Here is a 14,857-nt window from a genome sequence, read left to right on the forward strand (position 1 = left end):
GCCATACAGGAAAAAGCCCAACTTTTTTGAATTTCGGACTTTGTAACGTTACAAAACGGTCAAAAGGGGACCCATCAACCTCGTTGTAAATTTATAATTTCGAAATAATTCTCAACACGGTTTTGTTTTTATTAAATACTTTTGTTTCAAATTATAAAAATTTTAGGTTAAATTAAATAAAAATATTTTTAAATACTCTTAAAGTTGAACCAGTCTAACTAAAAAAAAAATTGAAGTATTCAATAACTATGGAATACGTAAGTACCATTTTTCTCACATCTAACCGTGCAAAATTGTTCGATGCAATGTGACCTCAACCAAGAATTTCTCTTGTTTTGGACTCAAAGTAGCAGCCCATAAAGTGGGGAATGGATAGATTTAGAGATAGAGGGAGAGAGAGAGAGAGTCACAACAAGCGTGTGAGCTGTCTCATGGAATTTCCCTCGCAACACAACAAGGCAATGGAAGCACATAGATATGGGCACAGGACCATTCTTTCGCAGTTAACAGTACCATTCTTTGGCTAAACCTAAAACAAATTAGAAACAGAAAATAAAAGCATGTTCTAATGACGTGGAGGTGGCGGCTAAACATTTTTTAAACGACACCCATACCCTCCCCCCTTGCGGCGACAGATCAGTCGGCCACAGTCCACGTCATGTCGTTCTCGAAGATCCAGTGGCACACCTCCACCCGACCGGGGGCGGACCCGAGAGCTATGAACGCCCCGTGACTGGGACTCCAGGCTGAGGTGTCCAAGTGACAGATGGCAACTCCGTGGTTTATGTTGGCCGTAGACCTTGGATCCAGCAATTCCGCTTCGTACACTCGAACCTTGGGCACGGAGTGGCAGTAGTAGAGTAGGTAAGGGAATAGGCTCTGGTGGCAAGACACCGACTTCGTCACCTTCCCTCCCTCCACCGCTTTCACCGCCCCTATCATTATGTTCCCCTTCGACCCCTTCGTGTTCTCCGTCGCCCGGACCACCACGTTCCGCCCCAGCACCGACGTGGCGAAGTCTAGCATATCCTCCACCGACCCCACGCACCGCTTTGTCTCCCCGGCACTCGGCGCCCTCTCGCACTCCCTGAGCGTCTCCGTCATCATAGTCTCCATCGACGAATTATCCTCGGCGTGGAATATCTTCTTCATCACTCCCAGTTTCGAACTCGAGAAGGGTAACTTGGATAGAATAGATCGGGGCAGGAACGACCTCTTCGGCATTTTATCCTTGATGTCCGGCATAGCCATCACCGTCCCCTTCCTCAGCATTGACTCGCGGAAGAACTTCCCGGGCTCTACCCACCTCTGCGCCAAACTCCCGTTCACCGACATTTTCGCACCACCGGAGCTCACATTGCTGTACTGGGCAAAACTAATCCCCCGTTTCGCGTAATCTTTGAACGTTGTATTCACCCCATAGATCTTGAATCCCACGCTTTGCGCATTCCCATTCTGTCCATAACCACTAAACTTGTCCGAACCCACATTGGCGGATTTCCCATAATTTGCGAAATTGACCTTCGCCGAGTTCGAGTTCTTGGAGTAGGATTGAAATGAATCGTCCCCCACATTCGCCTGGTCTCTGTAACTAGAGAAGCTTTCAATCGCTCCGTTCCCACCCTCCCCATAGCTCCTGAAGTTGTTCTGTGGGTCGTTTTGCTCGTTACCGTAATTGGTGAATGTGTCGTTAGCGCCATTTCCGTCGGACCCATAGCTTGAAAACCCAGAGCCTATTACGTTTGCGTTGGTCCCGTAGGCAGAGAACTCGTTGGGACCCCCATTTCCTCGTTTTCCATAGTTGGCAAACGACTGATCTCCTGCGTTTGCGTTCTCGCTGTAGCTCTTAAAGACTTGAGATCGTCCAGTGGCATCGGTGGAGTAGCTGGTAAATCGGAGATTGGGGACATTGGTGGATTGTTCGTAGGTTGTGAACTTGCCGTTACCTCCTATGGCTTTGGAGGCGTAAGTGTTAAAACCCTGGTCGGGGACGTTGGTGTCGATGCCATAGGTCGAAAATCGGTCGGCGTGGCTCAAGGCGCCGTGGCTGTAGCGCCGGAAGGAATCGACGAGGATATTTTCATCATTGGAATAGTTCTTGAAGGAGTCGATGCCACCAGCTCTTTTGGAGCCGTAAGTGGTGAAGTTCCTATTGGAATAGACAGCAAAGTTGGAGTCCTTGTTGTGCTTGGCCAAAGAAGGGGCTAAATCGGGGAAGCAGAGCAAATTTGCGGCGGAGCAGAACTGAGGGAGGCGGGAGGAGAGTGTGTTTTGGGCTGCGAGTTTGGCGAAGGCCGCGGACTGCACTGCCGTCAAGGGAGACGCCTTGGAGAAGAGAAAAGTGGGTTTTGGCAAATCATTCCGGACCTCCTTGTTCCAATAACGACTCAGAAAAGCTCTTGGGGTAAAGGGGTTGTCCTCGTCGCCAGCCGCGGGAACCTTTTTCCGCACGCCCACATAAACCACACACAAATTACAATTTACAATTTACAGTTACAGGGGATAAAAACTGAAGTAATGAGAAATAAAGAGTGAAGTGGAGATGGAAATTGACTTACATTGAAAGCCGAAAGCAAGAAGATAGAGAGATAGAGAGGAACCAGAAGGGGCGCGGGTAATCTGTGCATTTCTGTTTTGGGTTTTGTTGGTTGGGTTGTATGCAGAAATTTATAGTGGTTTCACGCGGCCGAAAAGTTCAATTTTATCACTGCCTTTCTTTTATTTTTTGGATTTATGTTGAGATTCTATGGCCTTTTTCCGAATTTCAACCCAACCTAGACGCGTTTACAAGTGCTTTTTAGAGCTGCAATACCAATTCTTCAATGTATTTGATTCTAACTTTGGGTGGATCCTCATTTTATTATTTAAATACGCAACCATTAATGGTTCATTTTCTTAACTTATGCACGGACCTAGTATTGGACTGTTTTAATATTGGTCCCCAGAGAGTTGAGAATATTCTGGCATGAGAGAACATTTAAGGATGACACGGAGTAAGAAGTAACTGTGCGAGAGGGAATTTATTTTAGTTAGGACCCAAGAGGAAGGAAGGAAGGAAAAAATGATACATAGATTACTTGGAAGAAAAAGAGAAACACAGAGGAAGATAAAGTTGATAGTGGAGTACAGACAAGGGGTAGTTTCAGAAGCCGCGTTTTAAAGCGCACGTGTCGGGCTTTGATCGGTTACACACCGCTTTCGAAGTTGGGGTTATTGTTAATTTTGTTTTTCGTTAAGAAAAAGAGGAACGAATAGAAATGAAGTATCCAACTTCAAAAAATGATCTGCGTTGTGTTGGACACCACAGCGACAAAGCTCCTGATAGTCCTCTTGGTTAACTCCTTGCAATTCTCCCCTTTTTGTATCGTCAACAACCATGGAATATCATAATTCCAGAACCAAGCTAATTTGTATTAGTATTTTGTGCAAGTGTATGTATCTAATGATTCAAACTCGTGGGCATCGTTATTTGCTACCCACTTTTTCCTTTCTTTTCTTTTCTTTTTCCTTTTTTCCTTTTTTCCTTCTCTCTTTTATTATTTAAGAGAGAAAAAACTTTTACATTTTCCTTTTACTCCATTTCAATTCAGATTATGTACCACTGGTTTTAAGAAAATAATAACGCTGGAAAAATGCATGTGGAGTCATTGTCGACAAGTGTACTATTTTTGCCATTTCCCATTTTAAAACTGTTGGTTCCGATGTAATTGGGATTTAATTTAGAAATGGAATTATGGGTCGCAGTCAACTTGTTTAAGTCAACGTCAAGAACAGGGGATTGGGATAAGGAATAAGGCAAGTAAATTAAAGAAGGAAAATGATTTAAAGCTGTGGTGAAACGAACGGTGGTGATGATGCCATCATTTCTCCTCTTTCTAAAAAGAATTAATGAGAGAAGAATATTTGGGACAGATCATAGCAATACTATAATTTCAGCAATTTAATCGTGAAAGTTTTGTAATGTAAAGGTATGTGCATTTTACAATATTAAAGGTGTTAATCGGAAATTTTGTAAGTGTAGGAAGTGATTAATGTGATAACGTGTACTAACACTTGACACGTCTACAAAATGCGTCTAAAAAGAAAAAAAAAAGAAGAAGAAAGAAAATGCGGTTGGGTTGGCTGCCACTATCCTTCACCCACATGTCTAAAGCTCCATAAATACAAGCGCTCATTAATAGCAAATGCTGGATGAAGCATTTTGGTTGGTAGTGACCCATTTGGATTCATTCCCCACAGTTACAATTCATTAAAACGCCTTTATATATTACCTAGAGAAGTACAGAGCTACATTAACTACATGCAAGTAGACCTCATTTCGATTCAAAAAAATGGAATGTCTTCTATTATAGGAGAAGACATCTGAATTGGGCTCCCATTTTTGTGAAATAATCCCAATCAAATTGCAAATTCTCCTGTTTTTGCAGACTCCTCCAACTACAGCTACAACTATACGACCACAACGCCGCTGCTCGCATCATAATTGCCATACACTTTCAAAGTTTCTATTCCCCAGCAAAGTGTATCTCAGTTAGTGATCCTCTCTCATCGTTTAAACCATAACTTGCGTCACTCCAAATTCGCTTTGGATTATTCCAACTAAAGCCTTTACTTTAAAAAAAAAAATGAATAAAAAGGTGTGCAGATGATAATGCAGTACTCTTTTCAGAATGCTGGTCGCCAAGTATAATGTCGTGTCCTTCATAAAGTTTCCAGCTTTGGATCCCAATTTTTTTCTTTGCTTCTCAGTGGATCAGGAAGAGTGCAATTTCAAAAAAGTCGGTTCACCCACTTCATAACAATGTTTTACTGAATTCCACAGGCTGGGTTCGTAAAAGAGCATATGACGCTTGCAAAAAAAAATATGCCCATTTCCAACTTTTGCTAATTGCGTATGATGACAAACAAAAAGTATGTGTGTATGGGTTACATTTGTGTTTATCTTATTTTTAATTGGTACAATGATCGTATTGCACTAACTACATGGTGTTCTGTACAAAGGAAGTAAAGAGGCGCGATGGTAGAACTGGGGAGCTTTCAAATCAAGTTTACTGCATTCAGAAGCGTGTATTGCTTTAGTAGCTTTAACTTTGTTCCCACAAAATAACCTTTCAGAGCATGCTTGCACATGCTTGTGCCTTTCCCTTGCTCACCGGCACAACACTCCTTTCTCCCAAAAAGTAGAGCACATGATTAATTTCGTTTCTGATCGAGCTCCAGCATTCATTGTGGCCTGAATCAAGTAGTTGAAGATAAATGTAGCCTCCTCATCCTCGAGGGATTGGATTCAGAATTGTAAAAAGAAAACCCCACCAGCTAGTGCTATCATATTTTTATTGTTGAAGAAGCCCATCGTGATCGCGTTGGAAATGGAAGCCACCAATAACAAAAGGGAAGAAGAGCACCCATGGCGTAGTGGATGGGATAGTGGGAATAACAATAATGGCCGTACGGCCTCCCTCTGCTTTCATTTGGAATGCCATACAAGTAATTTGGCTCATAAACTATGATTACAACTTAAATGGCTAGCTTTTCATCCTCCAAAGTAGTAAGATTCATGGACGGGGACTCAGAGTAGGGCCAATCAGGGCTCGGGCATCAACCTTCCGGAAAGAAATGTGGGTGAAGTGAAAGGTCCTAGCACGATAGAGTATCAATAGATTTGACCAAAGAGTGCTGTGGTTTCGAGTAGAAATGTGATCATATCATATCCAAAAAATAGATCAAAGTAATAGAGGCGAGCAGACAGTCGCGGCTGGTCTATCAACATTTTCTAGATATCCAATCATTTGAATACTTTATGATCACGTTGGCGAACAGAGGTGTTTAAATAAAGAAACGAGGTAGTGATGATGAGTATGCATGACGTCAAAGAGACGCAATGCAATTAAATACTGCATATGATCTTCATTTTCCCCTTAATTTCATTCCACTGTATCAGTACGCTCTCTCTCTCTGGGCAGTGAACCACTGAATCACTGAATATTATTTATGTTGATTACATTTGATGCTTTGACCTTTTACTTTCACTGCTTACCCCAGATGGAAGCGTACGTGTGGATTGTGAAAGATTCCACTGCTTTCCTTATTATTACCTCTCTTTGCTGCGTGAAATGTACAATTTGGGATCCCAACTTGATCCTAAGATTTTATCACACAACATAAGACCTGCTGAAGCACATCATACAACACATACACGAACAAGGGCAACCTAAAACCGGAGACTGATATTTACTCGTGAAATCCTCACACTCGCAGGGTAATCAATCATTCAAGCATTGGATTTGAGTTCAAAAGCAGTTCAGTTGGCATGAACCTTGACTAATAAAAAAAAAACATAATTTAAAACCACGCAAGGCGCTACTCTTGTCATCATCTTATGATAATTTCAACATCATAAAACTGTGTCACAGCCAATAAAATACTTGCCAAATGAAAAGTAAAAAAAGCCGGCTAAGCCTTCTTCCATCAACTGCAGCCATTACCCACCTGTTTGTAAATCCCAACGGTTCTAACAATAAGCTGCGTGGATGAAAATCAACTTTCGTACGACTGGCTTCCAGAATTCTATTTCCTAATAATGAACTCGGTGAGCATTTTCAGTACCCCAAAGGAAACTTGTAATTTTGTAGCTTGATTGTTTTATTTTATGGTCAGGTTGCAGCAGGAAAGTGAACGCGATCACAAAATTCACTCTTCCACCACATTCACGAGTTCATATTCAATGAGTGAAAGATTGTTCTCTTCCTTAACAGTAAAACTTGCAGGCTCAGTAACTTCAACTCGGCCCCACCTGTCCACTGCAAGTCTCATTGATCCTTTGAACATGTCTATCTTAGCATTGCGCAGGATTATAGTGGCACCTTCTTTCATCAAGTCAACTACACAGAAGAAAGCAAAGAATTACGAGTACATGAGTTACGGAAACTTTAATTCCATTTATTAATTGCCAAAAGAAATATTAGTTCAAGTAAATAAATTGAACCGTGGCTACATGGACATTCAAAATTAAGATAAAATATACATAAAGGGCTGGTTAATTAAACCAGATTAAATTTTAGGGGTCAGTTGGAATTTAAAAAAAAAGCAAGGCACAGTAAACTTATAAAATTATCCTGAATGCTTGGAGTAAATTCTGGATGACGCTATTTACTAATCTCGTGAACAAAGATAGGCTATAGGTCAAATCACGGAGGGCTATATTTTTACAATAAGAGTTTGCCATACAAAAAATTTAATCCTAGCTCGTTCCTGCACCACCTGTTAGTCAAATCATGAACCTACTTCGCACAAAATTCCATTCTTGTTCACCTTTTTCATCGCCCATGCAGGAGGAATAGTTTTCATTGCAACTACACAATTACAAAGCTATGGCAACTAACCAGTTTTCCATTCAACTATTCACTTACAAACGAAATAGTAAGTGAATAATTGAAACCAGTGTTAATTTGTGTGTATTTGATAAACAACCTTCCTTGAACAGGATCTATTCTATAGGTTGTACATTAGTGTCCTTGAGTTCTAAAAACTGCAATTGTGCAACATCAAACCAAACACAACAATAAAGTATATGTAATACCTATTTCTCCTTCCTAACAAGAAACAGAAAAAGAAACTAGTTTGATAACTATTTCTTGCTTCCTATTTCTTTCTCTGTTATACCTCAAATTGAATATAGTATATGTAATACAGAAAACATACAGCATGCAATAAAACATATAAAAATAATTATCAAAACTTTACATTATAATTAAGTCCCAAAGCAAAATTGAAGCACAACAATAAAGTTGTATCTATCCTTCAACTGTTGTCCAAATTTGAATATCGTTTCTCACTCGCCATTCACCTTAAAACTTTGAAATATCATGTAAAAATAATATACTATATAGTAAAAAATGAAAAGTAATGGCTAAATATACAAATAAAATTATTTTAATTAAAATGTAAAATTTGTAATATCTATTCAAATCCCAAATCAAATTTAAAGTTCAAAAATTAAAATGTAAAATTTGTAATATCTATTCAAATCCCAAATCAAATTTAAAGTTCAAAAATTAAAATGTTTGTCTTAATTTTTTTTTAAAAAAATTGTTCTTCAAAAACTTAAGTTAGATGCAAGAGAAAGGCAAATATGTAAACAAGTGAACACGTTCACTTCGCTTTGGGAATTGGGATGCTTTAAGGCTGGAACCAAGATGAAAAGAGAAACATTAAAACAGAAACTTCTTTTTGGAATTCCCCAAACTCTTCATACTTTCGAGGAAACATTTCTTTAGATTTGGAAACGAGAAACAAAATCATTTGTCAAAAATGCATGTTTCTAAAACAAAATAGTAATAGGAACGAGAAATGAGAAATGAGAAACAAAAACGTTATCAAATGGCCCTGGATTCCTGAGTGATGGTAGTTCCTCCAAAAACAAGAAGCCAAAATTACTGGTTCAAGTAGGTTCCAGTAACTAGATGACTTTTAATATTGATAACAATTAGTTCTCATTCTCTTACTCCCTCACAGTCTACGATCTTTTGATCACAAAAGCATCTACACTTACTTTATATTACCAATAACATACAGTATTCTGAACTAACACTCAACAGAAAGCATAATCAGATCCAAACACAAAAATATAAAAATGTAGTCAATAGAAAAAAAGAAGCCACTGTAGAAACAACATTAACTACAGCTGATGGACCTTCCAGTACCAATCTCACTCATAAGATCAAAATCAAAATAATACACAGGAAGTTCATTCAAAATCTATTATTCTCAAGATTCAGCGTAAAGCTTATCCTTTCTAATGTTTAGTTTTAACTTTATCCAAAATCCGTCATGTAATTGAACTATTCAAGTCATTATCCAACTATGCGCCATTACACTGACCAATATATATAGCTGACAAAGTGATGAACTTATAGTTTTTAAAAGGTACTTTTAGTATGGGTGATTTATTTCAGTTGGATTTGCATTTCAACCTCCATATGTCCCAGTATTCAGTAAAAGAGTTTTTTTTTCCAGTGAAAAAGAAAGGGCCATGACAACTTTTAAGATAACAGAAAGCCTCCCTTTACGAAATCTTTACTAGTAGGAAGTTAATATATCAAAACAACCTTTACCTTTCAGAGTAATTGTGGATAGGGAGTGAGATCACACGATATAGAACAGTTATTAAAACTCTTCACAGCACCTCTTCAGTTGCATGTGGATTTAGAATGTACGCACAAAGAAGAAAATTGGCATGCTTCATACAAGATAAAATTACGTAAAATGGTGCAGGCTCAAATACTTTTGTAAGTTTACCTTGATCATTTCTGGCGGTAAATATGATCATTCCAGTTTCATCACCTACCAAGCATTCAGCAATTCGCATCTGACGGGCTTGAGGACCATCAGGACGACCCTTCTGCAATACCATCTTGGTATTCACAACCTTAACAGTAAGAGTATGCCCACTAGTGCCTGGCCGAAGTTGATCAACCTTGGTAAATACTGGTTTCCTCAGTCCAGGTTTGGATTCTGCCATTTCCCCGAATACCTAATCATGCCAATATACAAACAATAACAAAACAGTTAGACAATAGATTGCCATTGTGAATTTTTACCAAATGCCCATACCACCAGTAAACCACCAAGGTGGACAGGCTGGGATTGATAAAATAACCATGAAAAAATGATAAATAAATAAATTCCTCATTCAAAGAAACACAATAATTTCCTTAACCTATCACATTGACCACCAGGATAGTATAAATCTCAGGTACGGTGCCTATGAACCCACTCTCTCCAACCCTGTATATGACTACTAGGTCAACCAAAAGCAAAATGTAAAATATGTTGACATTAAATTTTAACCAAAAGCAAATTATCCACTTTGGCCCGTTACTCATCACCGTCAACCTCATGGTTTTAGAAAGCGTCTACTAGGGAGAGGTTTCCACACTCTTACAAGAAATACTTCGTTCCACTCTCCAACCAATCTGGAATCTCACAATCCACCCTCCTTGGGGGCCTAGTGTCCTCGTTGGCACTCCACCCAGTGTCTGGCTCTAATACCATTAGTAATAGCCAAAGTCTATCGTTACGTATCGCCGCCAACTTCACAGTTTTAAAACGCATCTACTAGGAAGAGGCTTCCACACCCTGATAAGGAATGTTTCATCCCCCTCTCCAACCAATATGGGATCTCACAGATGGTTGCTCCATTATGCAATCTTCTACTTTATGTCTTAAAAATTGAAGATAATATAGCAACTCTGTCAGATTTAAATCAAATGAACCAGAGTCTAGAAGATAAACAAGTGTTAATAACTAGAATTTCAAACCAGAACATTACTGTTTTCACGCTCAACCACATTTGGTGCATAGATTCCTCGAATAACATCTTGTTTGTTCTCTTAATTTATCGTCAATATCATTTTCTTGGTTAACTTCAAATCTTCTAAACCCTCGTCCCACCAACAAATAGACCTCAAGCAGGCACTCCAATTACAACACCCTTAATCGCTTGAGAGCATTTAAGCTATTAATCGCTTAAACACAAATACTAATATTACATCCAAGGATATACATAGTTGTTCAGAACTTTTCTTTTCGAAGACTTTTCGTGAATCAAATGAAAGATAATGAAACTACTGTGGCCAAATGTGGGACTAAAAGAAAAACGAAAATCAGCTATAAATCAACAAACTTAATGTTCAGAGAGTGTTTCTCGTCACAATCTCCATATAAAATTTCACACTTGAATGACCCAAATGGGAATCATAAAGAGGCCATGCAAACCGAACAGGTAGCAGAAAATCGCAACCTAAACGCCAATAAAAGTTAAGAAATGAAGAGAAGTGTAAAACAGAAAAAGGATAGGCATAGGAATAACCGGAACTGAAATTTTAGGGTTTAGAGATCACCTTTTACGAGTGGCAGAGGCAAAGACGAAGGCAGAGAGAGGAAGCCGATCTGATTTGAGAAACGTAGCCGTCAAACTCTAGCTTCGAGGAAAGATATAGAGTTGCTATGAAATAACAACCGTCGATGATTGTTCGCCAGAAGACTTTAATCGTAATCGACCACGTGTCTAACCCTACAAATTTAACCTTGTCACCCGGGGGTTTCAGAAAATAAAATACGGAAAACTTTTTTTTTTTTTTTTTTTTGCCCTGGATATTGGATAAGAATTAAGATAAGGCGCATCAAATTTTATTGAATTTATCGATAAATAATTAGAGATTTGAATTGGTCATATATTAACTATTAGGTGAAAAATATTTTTCTTTTTTTTTTCTTGTATTGTATCGATTAATATGGTTTTAAAATCCAATATAAAAAGTATTCTAAAATATTTGTATCTATTAAAAATGAAGATAACAAGTAGTATGTGTATGTATATATTGTTGAGGATTATTGGGAGTGAGTCCACATTAATTTAAGAATGATCATGTGTTTACACGTGAGGAATACTATCTTGATTGATATGAAATATTTTAGAGAATTACAAAAAATCATACCAATGTGAGAGTCAGTGTCAGTGTTCTCCGTGTCAGTGTTCTCCTGCCTATATAGTTTTTTTTTTCCCTTTTACATGGATGGAAAAAGAAATAGAATTTTGAAGACCCACACGAGGATGGTTTTCACACTCACAAAGATCCAGAAGATGGCAGCCCCATTTACGAGCTCTGCTCGATGTCTACGAAATTTCCAACTTGAGATTTGGAATCAGCAGCAATGAAATTCTTGAATGCATTGATGGAGATGGTAAATAATATGAATTCTATCTGCAGATTACTGAAACAAATTTGAGAATTGGAGTATCAATTTGCTCATATTAAATATTGAAATTCGTGGCTGTGTTTTGAACCCAAGGCCGGGTGGTGCTATGGAGACTAATTGTAATATACACATGAAATTGTTGAAGTTATAGTTCATAGTTACAAACAAAAGAATTCATCTTCTCTCGCATCACATTGCATTGCTAATGCCAAAATTCTTGATTGGGGCATAAATATTTACAAGAAAATAGAAAGAGGGGAAGAAGAACAAAATAAATTGCAGAAGAATATTAATTCAGAAAGGATGAACATTTTTGCTGAATCCATTGACGCTGGTGAAGAAGCCAAGCAAATCCTGGCGGTAGGGAAGATAGGACCTGCGTTTGTCGACTTGCTTCTGGCCTCTGCTTCTAACGTAGTGTATCTCGTGGGCAGAGGATGCTGTTTGGGCTTTGAGGCGGTTGAGCTTTGGAGCGGAGGTGGAGGTGGAGGTTCTGGAATCCGACTGAGGTTGAGGTTGAGGTTGTAGCTTGTTTTGGGGGGACTTTGGGGTGGTGGGATTGGGATTGCTCAAGAAAACGAAGGCGTCCTTGCCATCGCTGCTGCTTCGGCGCATCGTCATAAATTCCCGGAATCTCCAGAGCTTGGAGAAGCCTGTGGAGTTGCTCTTCTTGCCGAGCTCCGCCGTCGTCGGAGACCACTCACAGTAGGTGCCTTCAACAACTCCCTCCATCTCCGTATCCGACTCCGATTGCTTTTCCACGAACAACTTCCTCAAGGGCGGGCGAAGCAATGGAGGGTTATCGGGTGTTTCGGAATCCTCCCCGTCCACGAACAGGAGGCTTCGGTCGAAGAGTGGGTAGACGGGGCGGATCTGGCCGTTAAAGAAGGCACCGTCGGCGCTAATTGGGGAATCATTTGGGTTGGCGCACACAAAGGAGAACTCTTCATCTTGTTCCTCATAGGCATCGTGTAACTGTAATTTGTCGTGGAAAGCCAAGGATTCGAGGTCCGGTTTGGTGGAATTAGCAGAGACACGGGGGTTGTTCATGTTCGCGCTAGAATCTTCAGAGACACGACTTTTCATCTCCTCCCGTGGTGAATGGAAAACGGAATTGGCAATTGCTTGGGAATCTGGCGGAAACTGTAACCGCGTGAGGTGGTTTGAGTTTTGAGTATAGGTGGGTGAGAAATGGTTTGCTGCTTATTTAATAAGGTGGTTACTTGGTGGAGACGATTACGAAGTTTCCAATTTGGAGGCGAAAGGTACTTCTGTTGACCTTCACTTTTGTTCATCTACTATTCATGAAATCCGGAAGCAACCCACTTCCCGTTTACCATTCACTTTCACATTTTCTTGTTTGGGGGCGGTTGAGGAATAATATTCTGCTTCTTTTGTCACACGTGAAATGTCACACGCGCCAAACAAGCTGTCTAGAAGGGAAACGATTTGGCGACCGGGTGAGGAGCCTCACTTGGCTGACAAGCATACATTCTTGATCGGCAAGTCAAAGCCAAAGGATGAAACATGAGGTCAATGATTGAGGTGTGATCAATCCTCACCGATGACGATAGGGAAATGGATGGTCTGTCTAATTGTCTTTGTCTGTGACCTTTTGCTTTATTAAATAGTTTTGCCTGTGACTTGCATATTAAGGAGTTTGAACATGTCTATTCCTTTTTTTTTTTTTTTTTTTTAAAGCTTTAGTTCTTCTTTACAAGTTATTGATCCTATCTTAACTGCTACAATTTATCTTAATTAAATCCTGCGTAGTTTTCGATGGCATTGCCTGTAAAGCTCATCAAGTTGATATTCAATGATTACAACAAAGCTCATTAAATTCATTTTACTCCATTTATTTGATGGGAATTCAGTGAGTTATTCTAAATTCAATATACGTAATTTTTCTTTCTAAAAAATTATAAATATTGAACAAACAAATTGGATAATCTATCATTTTTTTAAAATTTCTTTCTATCATTACTTCTTAAATTCAAAACTGAAGTTGACATTTGATTTTTTTTTTTTAAATATATTTCACCACTTATTACCTTTGTAATTAGTACATACTGAAAACACTATTAAATTCTCCCAGCCAAATTTCAAATGGTGCAATTATAATTTGGTCTCTATAACCCTTAAAGTTATAAAGGTTAGAAAATCATAAAAATCAGATTTGTAACTTGACAAAATATATTTATATATATAACTAAAGGTTAATTGTGGCTCAATCATAAGGAAAATTGTTACATCCAGTGTTTAATAAAAAAAATATAAATAAATAATAATAATAATAAAAAAAAGTTTGCAAAGGTGGTATGCCATTGTCGGCGATAGAAAATATAATTATAATATCTCCATTTGCTGAGATTATGTTAATGTTGTTATGAATTGTTATATTTATTTTGATTTTATAGCAGAGACAGAGGAAAAATGTAAGCGAAACAGTAGGGTGGTATAATTAATCTAGTGGGGAACATTTATATAGAAAATAAGGATTTTGAATGACAAAAGAAAGAAACAAAATGAAGTTGATAATTGTTATTATAAGGGATGATTGGAAGTGAATTAGACAATTAACCCGCCCTGAATGTTATACTATTCTCCCAAAATGTTCAATTTGATCTATTACGGCTCCACTGCCCCTGTGATTTGAAGGGCTGGAACTACGCCACTTGCATCACCTCCTTTCTCCTCTGCTTTTTAATTACAGCAATTAACAGCTCGTCTCCAGCAACGTGCCTCACTTTGTTGATCAATTGTGGGCGCGGAATCTTGTTTCTCTGCATCCCATTCCCAACTCATTATTTACAACGAATTCATCCATTTACTTATTAATAAATTAAATAAATAAGAATATGTGCGTTACTTACAATAAAATCCTCGTGCCATTTGTGTATCAAACTCATCTTCCTAGGATCCAAGAACCTCGAAAGTGTAAGCATCAGCGTAGGAAAACTCACCCATGCCGACCTTGGCTTCACCACATTTACCGACTTCATATTCATTTGGGCACCTGCAAAACGCTCAACCCATACTTGTATCAATACCGAGATGCTCTATATATTGTCAGGAAAAAAAAAAAAAAAAAAAAAAA

At 38.7% G+C, this 14,857-nt stretch overlaps 4 protein-coding genes and 1 long non-coding RNA gene across 5 annotated transcripts in view; 1 reads left to right on the top strand and 4 right to left on the bottom strand.

The window, feature by feature from the left end:
- Positions 1-309: 309 nt before the first annotated feature.
- LOC111495975 (polygalacturonase 1 beta-like protein 3) lies at positions 310-2,700 on the bottom strand. Its single transcript, XM_023146179.1, has 2 exons — positions 2,559-2,700; positions 310-2,439 (listed from the first exon to the last, which is right to left on the bottom strand). Exons 1-2 carry the CDS (start codon positions 2,625-2,627, stop codon positions 637-639), a joined length of 1,872 nt encoding a protein of 623 aa, XP_023001947.1. The 5' UTR covers positions 2,628-2,700; the 3' UTR covers positions 310-636.
- A 1,545-nt stretch (positions 2,701-4,245) lies between these two features.
- Positions 4,246-5,719, top strand: LOC111495978. Its single transcript, XR_002720406.1, has 2 exons — positions 4,246-4,911; positions 5,002-5,719. It is a non-coding gene; the product is annotated as an uncharacterized LOC111495978 (long non-coding RNA).
- A 511-nt stretch (positions 5,720-6,230) lies between these two features.
- LOC111495976 (uncharacterized protein At4g28440-like) lies at positions 6,231-11,025 on the bottom strand. Its single transcript, XM_023146180.1, has 3 exons — positions 10,902-11,025; positions 9,298-9,532; positions 6,231-6,881 (listed from the first exon to the last, which is right to left on the bottom strand). Exons 2-3 carry the CDS (start codon positions 9,518-9,520, stop codon positions 6,691-6,693), a joined length of 414 nt encoding a protein of 137 aa, XP_023001948.1. The 5' UTR covers positions 9,521-9,532; positions 10,902-11,025; the 3' UTR covers positions 6,231-6,690.
- Positions 11,026-12,054: 1,029 nt separating this feature from the next.
- LOC111496609 lies at positions 12,055-12,810 on the bottom strand. Its single transcript, XM_023147104.1, has one exon. The coding sequence runs from the start codon at positions 12,808-12,810 to the stop codon at positions 12,055-12,057; it is 756 nt and encodes a 251-aa protein (XP_023002872.1).
- Positions 12,811-14,213: 1,403 nt separating this feature from the next.
- LOC111496418 (probable inactive poly [ADP-ribose] polymerase SRO2) overlaps positions 14,214-14,857 on the bottom strand; it is a 1,826-nt gene continuing 1,182 nt past the window's right edge. Inside the window, exons 3-4 of the mRNA XM_023146839.1 lie at positions 14,634-14,776; positions 14,214-14,543 (exon numbers count right to left, since the gene is read on the bottom strand). Coding sequence (XP_023002607.1) covers positions 14,427-14,543; positions 14,634-14,776 — 260 coding nt within the window. The 3' untranslated portion in view covers positions 14,214-14,426. The remainder of the gene's footprint in view (positions 14,544-14,633; positions 14,777-14,857) is intronic.

The sequence above is a fragment of the Cucurbita maxima genome, unplaced genomic scaffold (assembly GCF_002738345.1).
Source record: "Cucurbita maxima cultivar Rimu unplaced genomic scaffold, Cmax_1.0 Cma_Scf00022, whole genome shotgun sequence".
In the NCBI taxonomy this organism is placed as follows: domain Eukaryota; kingdom Viridiplantae; phylum Streptophyta; class Magnoliopsida; order Cucurbitales; family Cucurbitaceae; genus Cucurbita; species Cucurbita maxima.